General features: G+C 38.3%; 1 protein-coding gene across 3 annotated transcripts in view; it reads right to left on the reverse strand.

The window, feature by feature from the left end:
- Positions 1-1,338: 1,338 nt before the first annotated feature.
- The window catches only part of prkg1a (protein kinase cGMP-dependent 1a), a 144,581-nt gene continuing 129,689 nt past the window's right edge, over positions 1,339-16,230 (reverse strand). For all 3 annotated transcript variants that reach the window (XM_060925881.1, XM_060925879.1, XM_060925882.1), the window contains 9 exons: positions 13,004-13,100; positions 12,596-12,735; positions 9,262-9,351; positions 8,979-9,120; positions 8,729-8,892; positions 8,497-8,619; positions 8,327-8,389; positions 7,022-7,088; positions 1,339-3,904 (listed from right to left, as the gene is read on the reverse strand). In XM_060925881.1, coding sequence (XP_060781864.1) covers positions 3,806-3,904; positions 7,022-7,088; positions 8,327-8,389; positions 8,497-8,619; positions 8,729-8,892; positions 8,979-9,120; positions 9,262-9,351; positions 12,596-12,735; positions 13,004-13,100 — 985 coding nt within the window. In that variant the 3' untranslated portion in view covers positions 1,339-3,805. The remainder of the gene's footprint in view (positions 3,905-7,021; positions 7,089-8,326; positions 8,390-8,496; positions 8,620-8,728; positions 8,893-8,978; positions 9,121-9,261; positions 9,352-12,595; positions 12,736-13,003; positions 13,101-16,230) is intronic.

Consider the following 16,230-nt stretch of genomic DNA (forward strand, 5'->3'; position numbering starts at 1 on the left):
GACGTGCTCATCAGAGACAAAAGAGTGAATTGCATGTTCAGTGATTCATGCAGGCCTGAGAGCAACCTGACTCTGTAGAGTATCAAGAACAGAAGATGAAGAGCCCTTCTGCATGTGATCAGCCAGCAATGCCTCCAGGCTCTTCTGCTGTTGATCCCACATTCAGAGACTCTGAGTGCAAGAGGTGTTAGTCAGTGCTGGCTGCAAGAACAACTTTGTTAATGTTCACAGTTAAAGTTAATCTTTTCCTGTTATACTGCTTATATACTTATTTTTATACAACTTGACAAGTTACACTGGCCACCTTCAATCCTTCATTCATCCATCCATCCATTATCTGTAGCCACTTATCCTGTCCTACAGGGTCACAGGCAAGCTGGAGCCTATCCCAGCTGACTATGGGTGAGAGGCGGGGTACACCCTGGACAAGTCGCCAGGTTATTGCAGGGCTGACATATAGACACAGACAACCATTCACACCTACGGTCAATTTAGAGCCACCAATTAGCCTAACCTGCATGCCTTTGGACTGTGGGGGAAACCGGAGCACCCGGAGGAAACCCACGCAGACACGGGGAGAACATGCAAACTCCACACAGAAAGTCCCCTGTTGGCCACTGGGCTCGAACCCAGGACCTTCTTGCTGTGAGGCAACAGTGCTAACCACTACACCACCATGCCACCCCACCTTCAATCTTATCTGGTATTAGTAATAATATCAGTATCTCTCTATCCATCTATTTTTACATTTTAGTTTCTGAAATTCAAAATTGCCTTTGGTCATCTCTAACATGCATACATTCACAATTAAAATTCACAATAAATAAATGTTTCACAATAAATTCACAATGTGCCATACAAAAGAAATGTCGGGACAAAAGAACATCTGTAGATGAGAATCACATGTACACAAGATAGTTTGTATCAGGACTTTGGCATGGGGAGAAATGTTGCTGCATATTTTACTTAGGGAATGTACAAGGAATGCAGATGTCTAATAGTTTGTCACTAAATTTCTAATTACCAGAAGTTTTCATAATTCAAATAATGTGTAATGGATATTTTGTTTTTGCTGCTTTGAACACATTTGAGTCAATACACCAGATCGTTAACTAACCCTTCAGCTGTAAAAAATAAAAATAAAAAATAATAATAAATAAATAAAAAGGTGCAGAACTGTGAAATTCCAAGTGCAGGTAATGAAAGCACCAATTTTTAATAGCCTGGCTCCCTCTGTTGGCGTTAAAAGAAAACCTAGATGAAAGATAGAGACACTTCTACATAACGCTTAAAAGTAATTCATCTTTATTTCAGCTTTATAAAGTTAATAACAGGCACTCTGCAAGTGGCGTTGCACTACAAGGACCTCATAATCATATAAAATAAATATCTTGGCAAAAAAGTCACACCACTCAGAACCAAAACAAACAAACAAACAAACAAACAAACAAACAAAAACAGACTTGGTTGGAGAGTAAGGGTAGAGTTAAGACATTTAAGACTAGGCCTTATACTACTGAAGAAATGTCAAATATTAAATAATCTAAGGCATATATTAATGATTTTCAGTAAAATTACTAATGCCTGCTAGGGCTGAACAGCATTGATGAACATGTACAGTATTAAAACAAATCTGTGTAGGCAATTCAAGAAATGTTCATTATCCTCATACAGGGCTCATTTTCAAGTAGGTAGAAATCACACTGTTTGCTTCCAACAGGTGAAACATGTCCTTGCCAATCACTGGCAGTCAAAGCAACCCAAAGTTAAATTAAAAAAAGAAGTGGTTATTTATAAATAATGCCCCAGATTTATAATGTGTCCATTTTGGGCTATATAGTAAATATTATATGCAGTTTACTGCAAATCATGATTGCCATCTCCTCTTGGTTTTGGTGCAGTGACTAAGTTTGATCAGGAAGTAGTGAAAGGAGGACTTGGATGAGGAGGGCATCTCAATGCAGTTCAGTAAGACATATGCTATATGTTATAATATTCAGCATTGGGTACTGTAGCACAGTACAAATTCACAAATAGGATGAAACAGTCAGATAATGCAGTGCTAGTTGTTTTCATCTACGCTGCCAGTCAAGCCACATAAAAATACAGAGGCAACATGATGCCTTTAGGACACATAGTTGTGTCTCTGTCCAATTTCACAGTGTTTAGCTGTGCAGATTTAGATTTTAAAAAAGAAGAAGAAGAAGAAGTGACTTTTCACAATAGATTGTTTCAAACCGATTTGAACATGATTGCAATACTAGAGCGAATGGATGTGGTGTAATGGCGAGCATTGTTGGATGGGTGCAGCACACAGATAATCATTAGAGGCGATTAGGACGCCACTGATTTAAGGCACTGTGTCTTTTCATTGTCAGCTAATTTTTAACATAATGTGTGAAATGTTGTATCTGTGAAACACCTAAATCCATCAAAAGCTATTTGATCATATCATTAGACGCACCCAAATATGAGGCCGATAAAAACTCAGTTCCTCAAGACTCACTTTGTAAGCCTGTTAAAAACCTGCCTGATCACAGTGGTTAATGGTTACAAACTATTTTTTCTCATTCCGGCCTAGGTTTACAGCAATTTTAACATTATAAACCTTATTGCTCAATTCCATTTTTTTCTTTGCTCAGGTCTGATCAGCTTTGATAAATCACATTCATAACTTAGTGACCCATATCTGTCACTAATGTGAATAGACTTGTGCCTTGAAGCAATCCACATGCACAACTTTTTCTAAACCAATAAGGATCCTCATGCACCCTAAACATAAACAAAATCACCATTTTTTTTGACAATCCATCATTCCTCAGGCAATAAAATCAGCATGAAGATGATTTGCTTTAGAGGTCAGTGGGCAGCTTGTTGGCTGTTCATGATGTGTGAGAAATTCAGTGGACTCCTTGGGCATATTACCGTATATATATTATGGGTCCCAGCACAAGTCATAACAGTCACATTCCATTACACCCAACAATAATGTAAGAATGTAATTATTACATGGTTATAGAAAAAAAAAATCTGTATTGGGCACTTCTGAGATGGATTACCAGGCATTTTTGGAATCCAACACAAATTGTGCTTTTTAATGATCATCAGCTAAAACAACTTTTTTCGGTAATATATTACTATGTACATGTTCTGTAATGACCTGGGATGGGTTTCCCAAAAGCCTCTTAGCGCGAAGAGCATCTTAACTAGGAGAGAAAGCGTTCATTGTGCTGCTCGCTCTACCATTTAACGATGATCTTTTTGCTGCGATGCTTTTGGGAAACTCAGGCCTGATTAGTTGTAACAGTGACATTCGGGTGTGTCTGGACACCTAGAATCCTGGCTTTGATGTTTAGTGTTTGAATGCAATTTTTGAATCCACTTTACTGAGTCGTCTGCACAAGAGTTAGAAAAGACTTTGCAGCCAATCATGGAGAAAAAGCAATCAAGCAAGGTCACAACCTGCTACAACATATCCACAATATCCTGTGTTAAGAAGGGCTTGTGGCAGGTAACACACACACACACACACACACACACACACACACACACACACACACACACAATGAATATATTATTCCCCCTTATTATTAGGACTGGGGTATAGGCAGTCCCGAGTATCATAAGTCCAAGGGGACTTTCTCCTGCAACAGTCGATACTAAACCAAAAAGAAGCGTTTTGTTTTCCTCTCTCTCCCTCTCTAAGCAGTTTTAAATGCAGCCAGTCCAAAAAGAAGCAGCTCTGTTCCAGGCAACAGTGGAACAGGTCTTTAGTTTGGTGTGTATGCACTCATCGTGTTTAGATTTAGAAATCTACATCCCAGCCAGAGTTATCATCAGGAGGAGGGTCCTCATTGTCCTCAGGAAAGCTGTCAAAGTTGCTTGTGTCTGTGGCTGATGTGACCTGGGGGCAGATCATAAAATAGATCATCTAATCATGTAAATTACAGAATGGTAATTTAGCATCATTCGGTATCTTACATTTAGTCGCATGCATGCTTTTTTATAGAAATGTCACTTTCGTTTCCACCTCTATGTATTGTAGCATCACTGCGTCTTAGTGTAGCGTGTGCTCATTTGCATACCTGTGAGCCTCCCCAGCTGAATGTAATATGTCTTTCTTTAATCTGCATAAGATGTTGTTGAATCAGGAAATGTAATTTTTAGATTGCGGGTATAAAACCCAGTTCTATACGCCATATAAAAAATAGATGTTTATGATTATGACTTTTTTTTTTGCTTTTTGCTCTGAAGTTGAATCTAAAATTAACACAATAAAACATACAAGTGACTGCAGAATAATTATTCATGAATTAAATTAAAGAATACACTTGGACCATCAACTGCAATGTGTACAGATATAGATATTCAAGGTTTAATTGAAACAGTCAAATATAAGCGAAAATTATCAGTTTTCCCCGTCTGAGCAAAGGAGTTTAATCTACATAAATATATACTGTTATAAAGGAAATGTGTTTACAGGTTTATTCATACTAGAAAGCATTACACAGGCATATGAGTATGTGATGTTTGTTTAGTATTCAGCAGAAGCCCAGTGGGTTTTGTTACCGCCTGCTGATTTTCCCTCTTCTAGCAGTCCTGTGGCTAACCACAGTCTGTTGTTGTGCTGTAAGCATGTGTTTGCCAATAAAAGAGCAAGCGCACCGTATTAACAATACTTGCAGGTCAAGCTTCTTTCTCGCCGATGCTACAATCAGTTCAAGTTAAATCTAAAGTGATGACTGTATAAAACGCATGGTCAGCAGGCTAGCTGGTCATTCCTTAAGCACTTTGGTCTCACTTTATATTAAATGTCTCTAATAACTGTGTAGTTACACACAAACTATACACACAATTATTGTGGCACTATTACACCTGTCTGTACTGTTTGCAGTAGCTCATCTTATGTAAATATTAGCTTCAGTCTTGGCTTATGTAAGAACTGAAGTGTATATTCACATTTTAAATGATAACGTTTATAACCCCATTTCCACAAAAGTTGGGATATTTTCCAAAATGCAATAAAAACAAAAAACGTGATTTGTTAATTCATGTGAACCTGTATTTAACTGACAATAGTAAAAGAAAATATTTTCAACAGTTTTACTGACCAACTTAATTGTATTTTGTAAATATAAATGAAGTTAGAATTTGATGCCTGCAACACACTCAAAAAAGTTGGGAGAGAGGCAAAATAAGACTGAAAAGTTCATAGGATATTCAAGTAACACCATTTTGGAAGATTCCACAATAAGCAGGCTAATTGCTATCATGATTGAGTATAAAAGGAGCAGCGCCAAAGGCTCAGTCTTTGCAAACAAAGATGGGTTGTGGCTCACTCTTTTGTGCCAGAATTCATGAGAGAATTGTTAATCAATTCAAAAAGAACATTTCTCAATGCAAGATTTTAGGTATTGCAAAATCTACAGTCCATAATATTGTGAAAAGATTCAGTGAATTCGGAGACGACATAGTGCACAAAGGACAAGGTTGGAAACCACTGTTGATTGTGCGTGACCTTCGAGCCCTCAGGTGGCACTGCCTGAGAAACTGTCATACTAATGTGACAAATATAGCCACATGAGCTCAGGAGTACTTCGGAAAACTGTTGTCATTTAACACAGCCCACCACTGTATCCGGAAATGTAACATGAACCTGTAGTACACAAAGAGGAAGCTGTTCATCAGTTTTATGCAGAAACGCCACCGATTTCCCTAGGCCTGAACTCCTCTGAGATGGACCGAAAGACAGCGGAAACGTGTGCTGTAGTCAGTTGAGTCCACATTTCAGCTTGTTTTCAGGAAAACCAGACGTTGAGTTCTCAGTGCCAAAGGTGAACATGACCATCCAGTTTGTCCAGGTGCAAAAGCCAGCATCTGTGATGGTATGGGGGGGGCATCAGTGTCCATGGCATGGGTGAGTTGCATGTGTGTGAAGGTACCATTGATATATTGGGATTTTAGAGAGACATATTCATCAAGGCAATGTCTCTTCCCAGGAAGTCCATGCTTATTCTGAGCAGGACAATGCCAGACTTCATTCTGCACGGGCTACAACAGTGTGGATTCATAGACACAGAGTACGTGTGCTTGACTGGCCTGCTGCCAGTCCAGATCTGTCTCCTATTGAGAATGCATGAAGAGGAGAATCAGACAACGGCAAACCGTCTGTTGAGCAGCTGAAGTCTTATATCAAGCAAGAATGGACAAAAATTCCAATCACAACACTGCAACAATTAGTATCCTCAGGTCCCATACGATTAAAAAGTGTTATAAAAGGAAAGGTGATGTAATACAATGGTAATAATGTCTCTGTCCCAACTTTTTTTTTTTTTGAGTGTGTTGCAGGCATCAAATTCTAACTTCATTTAAATTAACAAAATGCAATTAAGTTGGTCAGTAAAACTATTAAAAACCTTTTCTTTGTACCTTTGTCAGTTAAATAAAGGCTCATACGAATTAACAAATCACATATTTTTGTTTTTATTGCAGTTTGGAAAATATCCCAACTTTTCTGGAAATGGGGTTGTATGTAATTCCTATACAATATTTGAGTTATATCATGCTAACCAAAGAAAACCAGATGGAGTAACAGAAATCTGTACTTATACAGCACCTATGTGTTAACTACACATTAACAATACAACTTCCTACTTATTTATAGTGTAACATCTACAAAAGTAACATGTACTTTTGCAGTTTAAAAGTTTGCAGTTTAAAATAAGTAGACAGTGTCTGTGGAATTAGTATGCAGATATTTCTACAACCAAAAAGAAAATGTGATTGAAAGCCAACAGTTGATACTGATGTCTTGTTATGACTGTAAAAATCACACAATCCAAAGCTGAAGTTGTGAAACTGTATTTACAGAAAAGCCATGTGTAACAGTGCCACTCTCCAAAGTAATCACTACACTGTTATTAGAGACATTTAATATAAAATGGGAACAAATTGAGATAAAATGTACAAAAGGTGGCATTTTAAGCATTCCACCTATATCTGTATGTAGTTCTAGACTTACACTAGGGATGATGGGAGGAGTCAGTGTTCCTTTCCGCAAGCCGTCCCAGTTAAAGCCTTCAAACCACCTGTAGAAAGTACAATAATGAGCTATGATGGAACTAGATCAAATTTGATGTTTAATTCAAAAGACGTTCCAGTACACTGCTGAATAACTGCACTGTCAAAAAAAAGTCTACAGTAATTTGATAAGTATTAACAGGGTTGCCAGTAACTAGTATAAAAAAATTATAACAACTGAGCAGAAGATTGTGGGTCTTGCTCAAGGATTCAACCATAGCAGATAGACCATGCTGAGATTTGAACACATACCCTTCTGCTCTGTGACTCAAAACCTTAACTACTAAGCCACTGCAACTACCACAAACTGGTTGCACTTGCTGCAGTAGGTCAGTAACTAAAGCTTTGAGTTACAACGCACATGTTCAAATCCTAGCACTGACAAACTGCTACGGGTGCGTCCTTGAGCAAGACACTCAACCTTCTCCTCAGTTGTATCCTTTAAAAATATATTTTATTGAAAAAAAAGCATGAACCAAACGAACAAATGTACTAGATTATGTTATTTTATACTATGTAAGATTACAGTACTTTACTGTAAATATGTTTACAATTCTTTATTGTCATTTTTTTCCACAGTGCATTATTGTACAAATTACTATAAAATTTAGTCATTTTATTAGTGTGAGTAAAGCTAATTATATAAGGTAACATACACTACCGTTCAAAAGTTTGGGGTCACTTTGAAATTCCCTTATTTTTTAAAGAAAAGCACTGTTCTTTTCACTGAAGATCACTTTAAACTAATCAGAAATGCACTCTATACATTGCTAATGTGGTAAATGACTATTCTAGCTGCAAATGTCTGGTTTTTGGTGCAATATCTCCATAGGTGTATAGAGGCCCATTTCCAGCAACTCTCACTCCAGTGTTCTAATGGTGCAATGTGTTTGCTCATTGCCTCAGAAGGCTAATGGATGATTAGAAAACCCTTGTACAATCATGTTAGCACAGCTGAAAACAGTTGAGCTCTTTAGAGAAGCTATAAAACTGACCTTCCTTTGAGCAGATTGAGTTTCTGGAGCATCACATTTGTGGGGTCGATTAAATGCTCAAAATGGCCAGAAAAATGTCTTGACTATATTTTCTATTCATTTTACAGCTTATGGTGGTAAAGAAAAGTGTGACTTTTCATGGAAAACACAAAATTGTCTGGGTGACCCCAAACTTTTGAACGGTAGTGTAAATAATGAGCTATATGCACACAACAGTGAGCTATATAACACAAAATCATATACACACTCACTTGTGCTTTTGAATATCCTTGACACCGTTTTTCAAATTCCCTAATCTTTCAGAAGGAGTGTCCCTGGAATTGGAAAACAAACAAAGAAAGGGAAAAAAACCCACACACCAACAGTGAGTGTTATTGTAACAGCAGCAGGCGTTATTTGCATGTCCACACCTTGAACACACCTGCATAGCTTTTTAATGAGATTGGCAGCATTTTTTGTAATCTTCTTTGGAAATTCAATCATGTCAATGCCTCTTAGAATGATGTTATATGTCTTCATGGGGTCAGGGCCTGAAAAAGGAGGGCTAAAATATATTTGAGGATTAGAGATTCAAATATTTTTTCTTACACATTTATTAATGTGACTGCTAAATGTAGTGCTATTTATTTACTGTACACTAGACTTTGACTTACCTGCCTGTTAGTAGTTCATACATGAGGATGCCCAAGGACCAGTAGTCTGCTGAAATATCATGACCTTTATTAAGAATGATCTCAGGGGCTACGTACTCTGGTGTGCCACAAAACGTCCATGTCTTCTTACCGAATCCAATCTTCTTAGCAAAGCCAAAGTCCACCTTCAAGTAGGTAAAGAAATATTTTACAGTTCCTGCTACTTTTACCATTTAACACGTATACACACCCGAATCTGATATTAGTGTACCAGTTTGGCGTAGCCCCGATGGTCCAGTATAAGGTTCTCCGGTTTGAGGTCTCTGTAAATAATGCCTTTGGAATGCAGATAGGCGAAAGCCTCCACTACACAAGCTGTGTAAAATCGTGTAGTAGAATCATCAAACGAACCCCTGGATTAAAAAAATGTAAAAAACAGTCAGAGTTACCATACTAGAGTAGTTGTAACAGCAAATACCATGTTGGACATGTTGGAAATGCAGAAATAAACAGTAACTGAGTCATTGGAGTGAGTACAGGTATACAGAACTGACCTGTCTCTGAGGATGGTCCATAATTCTCCTCCCAGACACGCCTCCATCAGCATGTACAAGTATTTACTGTCCTTAAAGGTCCTGTATAGCCTGAGAAATAATCAAATAATACTACCATTAAGACTGTGGTATTACAATTTCACAGTGAGTCACAGTGCATCACTGGACAATGACTTCACTGTTGACTTTTTCAAAAGGTTTTTGTTTTTTAGCCAATTAAGTTTATTACTCCAGTGGTTCTCATGCATTTTATGTCTGGCTGTGACACCAGAAACCATACTGACTAAAGTTGCAATAGTCAGATTTTTTTTCTTCCTAATAGGGTAGAAAAATATGGTGGAATATTGAACATGATAAAAAAGCAAGAACACAAACAAACAAACAAACAAAAAACAAAAAATGATGGCCTATGTAAAGTATTACGTGTCTGAGAAATCCCTTTTGGAAAACTGCATTATGGTCCAGAATGCATGTTTTGTGTTTACATGGCCCCCTTGTCAGTCATTTTATAGACACTCCCTCATACTCCTTCACTCTACCCTTTGCTAACATGCTAATACCACAGCATTGCGATTATAAGAGCTTATTATGAAGAAAAAGACAAAGACTGCAGCCTCATTCTCATTCATTCTTGTGACCACAAATCATTTCAAGCCACATTTTCCATGCTTATAGTGCTATGTAGCGCACTTAAAAATGATTTCATGACAGTCCTTACTAATGCTAACTTTAGTTAGCATGCTAATTCTAATTGAAACACTGTTTTGTGTTCATGGGTGGTAAAAAGGGGTGGGCTCAAAAAGTGAAAAAAATTAAAACCTTATTCAGCTCCATGTAAACTGATATACTGTAGACCTAATCTTAACAAATTTTGTGAAATCTTACATAATGTGCATTTAATCTGCTATGGTTGCCACATGTTACGGTATGTGGCTGCCACTCCAGGATGTTTGGATCTTGATCATCCACAATGGTTATCAAATGCACAGAAGAAGTGAACTGAAACCTTTAAATTGAACTGATTTAAAACCATGGTATTGCTCATCATGAAACCAAACAACTACTTGTTTTTGGTTAACCAGCGATACACTCTGCTGCACAGTGCCTGTGTAGGTTTCCCCTGGGTGTTCCAGTTTTCGTCCACAGTCCAAAGACGTGCTGATTAGGTCAACTGGCTACTCTAAATTGCTCATAGGTGTGAATGTGTGTGTGTGAATGGTCGTTTGTCTCTGTGTTAGATCTGGGCTACCTGCCCAGGGTGACCCCACCTCTCACCCAAAGTCAGCTCCAGCTTCCCTCATGACCCTGATGGATAAGTGGTATAGCTAATGGATGGATGGTTGGATGGATGGATGGCTACATGTGTGTATTCTGATTACATTGAGGCCCTGTCCACAAGGCAACGGATTCAGGTGAATCTGATAAAATTGTTTATCGTTTCGGCCTGGCGTCCACACGGCACTGGTGTTTTGGGTGCCCCAAAACGAAATCTTTTGAGAACGGGTTCCAGAGTGGAAAGATCTGGCAACAGTGCCGTTGCGAAGTCATCTGGATGAGTAGAACGGATTTGTTTATGATGACGTCACAACCACATGTGCTTCACGCCGGGTAGAAGTGTAACGAACTCGATGCGAGTTGTCAACAAATCCTATAACCTGGTTCATGAAACGCGCTTACAAAATATTTTCACTGTGAATATTTATTGTGTAATGGTGCAAAGTGAGAGAGAGAGAGAGAGAGAGAGAGAAAGAGAGAGAGAGAGTCAATCCCACCAGCAAAAATAGGGAAAAAAAGGAGCGATCTCACCTCTTCAGATGTTGGTTTAAGTCCTACAATACATTCCTCAAAAAGGGCGTAGAAGAACAAATTAATCCATCAACGTGTAGCATTCAATTTATTCTGAACCATTAAAGACGCCGCCTTCCGCGTAGAATCATACGTCATCCTCGCCGCCATATTGGATGGGTCAAAGCGGAGAATAAAGATGCCTCATTCATGTACTGCGTTTAACTGTACCAACAGGTTTGCCGTCCAAACGAGATCACATGGGATTACCTTTCACAGGTGAGACTGGAAAAATACTTTTCATTGTATTTGGTCATTATAATGTAATTTTACGAACAGATTTTTCTGACTTTGTGGCTAATATGAAGTCTCGCGCATAATAGTTTATGCGCATGCGTCCTTACTTCTTCTATTGTTGTGGTGTCTCCGATGGGACCGTCTTACAGCGCCCCTAGAGGTGTGGCATGTGTATTGCATCGTTTTCAGCAAGCGTTGTGTTGCCATATGCACCTGATATTTTACTGATCCGTTGCCCATGTGGCCGCGATATTTTTTTTTTTAAATCTCGTTGCCGTTGTCGTGTGGATGTAGCCTTAGAAAGCTGAGATGCTGTGAAAATTTCTCATTATTGTTGTCTTTTTCACTGTTGTATTTGGAAAGATATTGCAGCATGAGTGATAATAATGCATGTAAGACATGTCATAGTTAGTTGGAAAACATAATATCTGTTTGCAATTCCTCACTGAAATGTTCCTGTGTCTTAAAAAATTCGAGAACAGAGATAACTTAAAATATTAAAAATATGTTCCTCCCTGTGCGAAGTTATGCATGTCAAATCTTCAAGCAAGGCAGCATCCCAATCAATCTTGAAGCATGCCTTTGATATGATTTTACTGCATACTTCATGTGTCACCTGTCTGCACCTTGTGCACAGTGAAATCGGTAATTACTAAGCCAGTTATGCTGATATAATGGATGATAAGAGGGATTCTCACAATGAGTTTATCTGCAATTACACATTTCTCTCACTAGAGATTCCTGCACACACATGGTCAAGAGTGTACATAAATCAACACAACATCCTATCTGTAAATACACATCTACATGATTCTGCAGGTGGCATATTACGTGTATATTCATACATCTGGAGGAGATTGTGTGCTAGTGAAAACTAGAGGCACTGTGCTGCTTCACCATTATTTTAGCTTCGGATTTTATTTGGTAGATTAAATATAATTATAATCTAGTGCTCCCTGGTGGTGTAAAAGAAAAATGTTTACCCTCTTGTCTGGAGATAGCAAGCTCGAATATTGAGTTTGAAAATGGATTTTATTTTTGTTGTGAAAAATTTACCCAAAATAATAATATAAATATAAATATCAATTATTACTGCCAATTTTTTTCCTCTTGGACTCCTGGCCATAGAGTGCTATGGCATCATAGATGTGGATGACAGGGCAAATGCCTTTCAGTTGTGCCACTCCAGGGCCCTAGGTTGCAATTATTATTATTATTATTATTATTATTATTATTATTATTATTATTATACCTGACAATAAAGTCTGAGTGAGCTTCCTGCATTATGAGTTTCTCTGAGCGGATGTGCTCCTGTTGTCTGGTGTCTACAATGTGGCGCTTCTTCAGGATCTTCATAGCAAATGTCTTATACTCATCACTCTTCAGCTGCACCTGGAATTACAACAACAAAGATCCGTTTAACCCTTTACGCATTTTTAAAATATGAGCTTTTTTTTAATGCAAATAGTAAGAAGGTTGCGCTGGGTGCTACTTCAGATATACAGAATTCTGAATTCTCAGTTCATTGAGCACATCATGACATGAGCATTGTATACCACCCTTGATTTGCACCACCCACCCAAAAATAGTGAATACACAGGCAGATAGACTTCCTTTCCCTTGAAAATGTTTTGCAAACAAGATCAAATTTTGTATTTACCAACTCAACACGTCCAAATCCTCCAACTCCAAGTGTGTCTATGATGTTGAAGTCTGACAGGTGCAGGTTGAAGAAGAATGCATTCTCTGCCTCGTACCTGCATGACAGCAAGCAGAGAAATGGGAAATGTTTAGAAGAATTTAGCCGAAAGGGAAAGATAGCTGGAGTTGATGAGTGGAACATTTTCCCTCTTTATCCTCAAAGACCAAGCATTCATTTTGTCCCGCTTCTGCGCGAAAACTCAAAGCCTATGATTAGTCAAACTAAAATCTAGATAAAGTATAATGTCTGCTTTCTCTTTAATCCATTGAGCTGACAGAGTTGTCTTCACTGATATTGTATCCATTTGGTCGATATATTTTTAGTAAGACAACCCGCTTGATACTCTAAAGAGTGACCACACTACATGTTCTTTTAGCTTCTAACTTTCAGCAAGAGAATTTTTATACTGACATGATATTGTTTACTTGTATCAATTATCTTATCATAAGAGGGCTGATCTTCTCTGAACAGCTTTTTTCATGTAGCTATTTATGGGAAGAAATAGACTGAAAATAGACTGAGAAGTCACCCTGAATCATCACTCATACTGAGCCATGAGCATGTCCTTTAACCTTTAAGAAAGGTTTAAGAAATTCTCAGTACATTCCTTTACTTACACAGAAAAGGACTGAAGAACACTGACAAAATACATTCACTTCACATAGTTTCAGAACATATCCAGGTCTTCCTGGAATACTATGATTATTCTTTGTGCCTGATTACAATCTTTGACATTGCTTTCAGCCAGTGAAGTCCTATGAGAGAGAGAGAGAGAGAGAGAGAGAGAGAGAGATGGCAGATTGTCCAGCTGGGTCTTTTTAAAACAGCAGTCACGTGAACATGTGAGTAATAACACATTCATGGCTGTGTTTGGCTGCCTGGTGTCAAACAGAGGTTACTATTTTCCACATACACTGCCCAAGATCCCGACACGCACACATGATAGTCATACTACCCTTGTGAGGACCTTACATAGACATAATTATTAATGCAGCTAATTAATACTCTACCTACACCTAAATCGCACCCTGACGTTATCCTCAGTAACCAAAATGAAACCTTTTGGTTCTTTAAATAAAAGCGGGCATTTTCGCAAAAAGTGTTTTTTTTTTTCTTTCTTGTGAATGACTGTCAGATATTCCTATCCTTGTACAGGCATTTAGTCCCCACCAAGATGTAAAAACATGCACCCAGCACCACTACCACACACATACACAAAGTGTTCTCTGCATAGATTTTAATCTTCTGTGCATAGTGATTTCAATTATTAGTCTGACGGGATGCCTGTCTTGTGAATGATGAAGGTTTTTCTGCATCAGACATAAATCTAAAAGTTTTGGCATACTGGAGGATGGCATGAGCTCCAGGAATAGCACACAGCTCACAGCTCAGCCTGTAGATGGCAGAGAGCTCTGGCGGCAGTGCGAAAAAAGAGAGTCTGAGATAGTGCACATTACACAGCCCATTCCAAGCATGGGTCTGTTGTTAATCCCAAGGATTAGTCACAACTCAGCCAGTGGAATATTCCCCTAAAATTCTGGAATTAGGATTGCCAGCTCATGATGAAAAGCACCCTTGCTTAACTTGGCCTGTTCATAATTCTTGGGTCTTTTTTCTTGTTAAATATTCTTTTCATAATAGTCCTCCTCATGAATTTCAGTTAATTCACTGGCTTTGATTGATTCTTTTATGTGCTTTATTAGAAATACATTTTAATCTGGTATTTAAAGCACTTTAAAATTTCCTGAACTAAGAATAAAAACAAATCTACATAAACAAAGACTATTATTATTATTACAACTACACCGTCCTCAAGATACATAGAAGAGTTTGAAGAATTTGAATTTGAGAACAATATACAAAATTAATGACATTACTTTTGTAATGAGTTGATGAATTATGAGAGAGATGTTAGCTACACAGGACATGTGACAGCATGAGATCTCTCTATTCAGTAAGGCTGTGATTGGCACCATGACGACAAGGTGGGATGATGCTTATCATGCACAGATGTTGGGAACAGTGCATAAATAGAGCATAAGCTAGGGCTCTAAACATCAATCTCCATATTCAGTGCAGTGTTTTCTGGCCTTTAGTGAAGAACACAGTCCATTTTTTAACTACTGAACAATACAGGCACAATGTCCTTGATGTCTGGGAGCATCTTTTTAAAAAAATGCCTGATTAGACATCTCATCTCATCTCATCTCATCTCATTATCTCTAGCCGCTTTATCCTGTTCTACAGGGTCGCAGGCAAGCTGGAGCCTATCCCAGCTGACTACGGGCGAAAGGTGGGGTATACCCTGGACAAATCGCCAGGTCATCACAGGGCTGACACATAGACACAGACAACCATTCACACCTACAGTCAATTTAGAATCACCAGTTAACCTAACCTCCATGTCTTTGAACTGTGGGGGAAACCGGAGCACCCGGAGGAAACCCATGTGGACACGGGGAGAACATGCAAACTCCGCACGGAAAGGCCCTCGCCGGCCACAGGGCTCGAACCCGGACCTTCTTGCTGTGAGGTGACAGCGCTAACCACTACACCACCGTGCTGCCCCTGATTAGATATTTTGAACTCAAATCCAGAATATTGTACATCTGAAACTTGGACAGATTTTTTTTCCCTTAAAGATGAGAAATCTTATTTCACCACATGGTGGAGACACTGAACTTACTTTTTGTTTTGATGTTTGAAATGCACACTTGCTCTGAATTACAATTTTGCACCATAGAGATTTACTTCTTCCTTGCCCTATTAATCCATTTATTATGTCAGAAAAGTACAGAACAAATCTCCTACTGTTTTCTGCTCTCTGGTCATCTGATAATTTGTGCTTCATCTGATTAGACTCCTCTGAAATTTTGCCAAACAGATGCGTCCAAATATATTTGGAAAGTTTTTTGACTGCTCCCATTAGGCATGTTGAGATCCCTAGCCCGTGTATCCATATGAAACTCTTCCTGAACCGTTAAAACATAAATACTTTGGAAGAAACTTGTTATTAGTGACTTGACTGGTTAAATAAAGGTTAAGTAAAAAATAAATAAATAAAATTCGGAAGAGCCTCTCAACAATTTACTTGGTGTGGGTCATACAATTTCCATATTGTCTACATAGCATGTTAGATTGAGAAATAAAATAAGATAAAATAAAATAAAAGGATTATAATAGGA

Source organism: Neoarius graeffei, chromosome 7, assembly GCF_027579695.1.
Source record: "Neoarius graeffei isolate fNeoGra1 chromosome 7, fNeoGra1.pri, whole genome shotgun sequence".
NCBI classification, from domain to species: domain Eukaryota; kingdom Metazoa; phylum Chordata; class Actinopteri; order Siluriformes; family Ariidae; genus Neoarius; species Neoarius graeffei.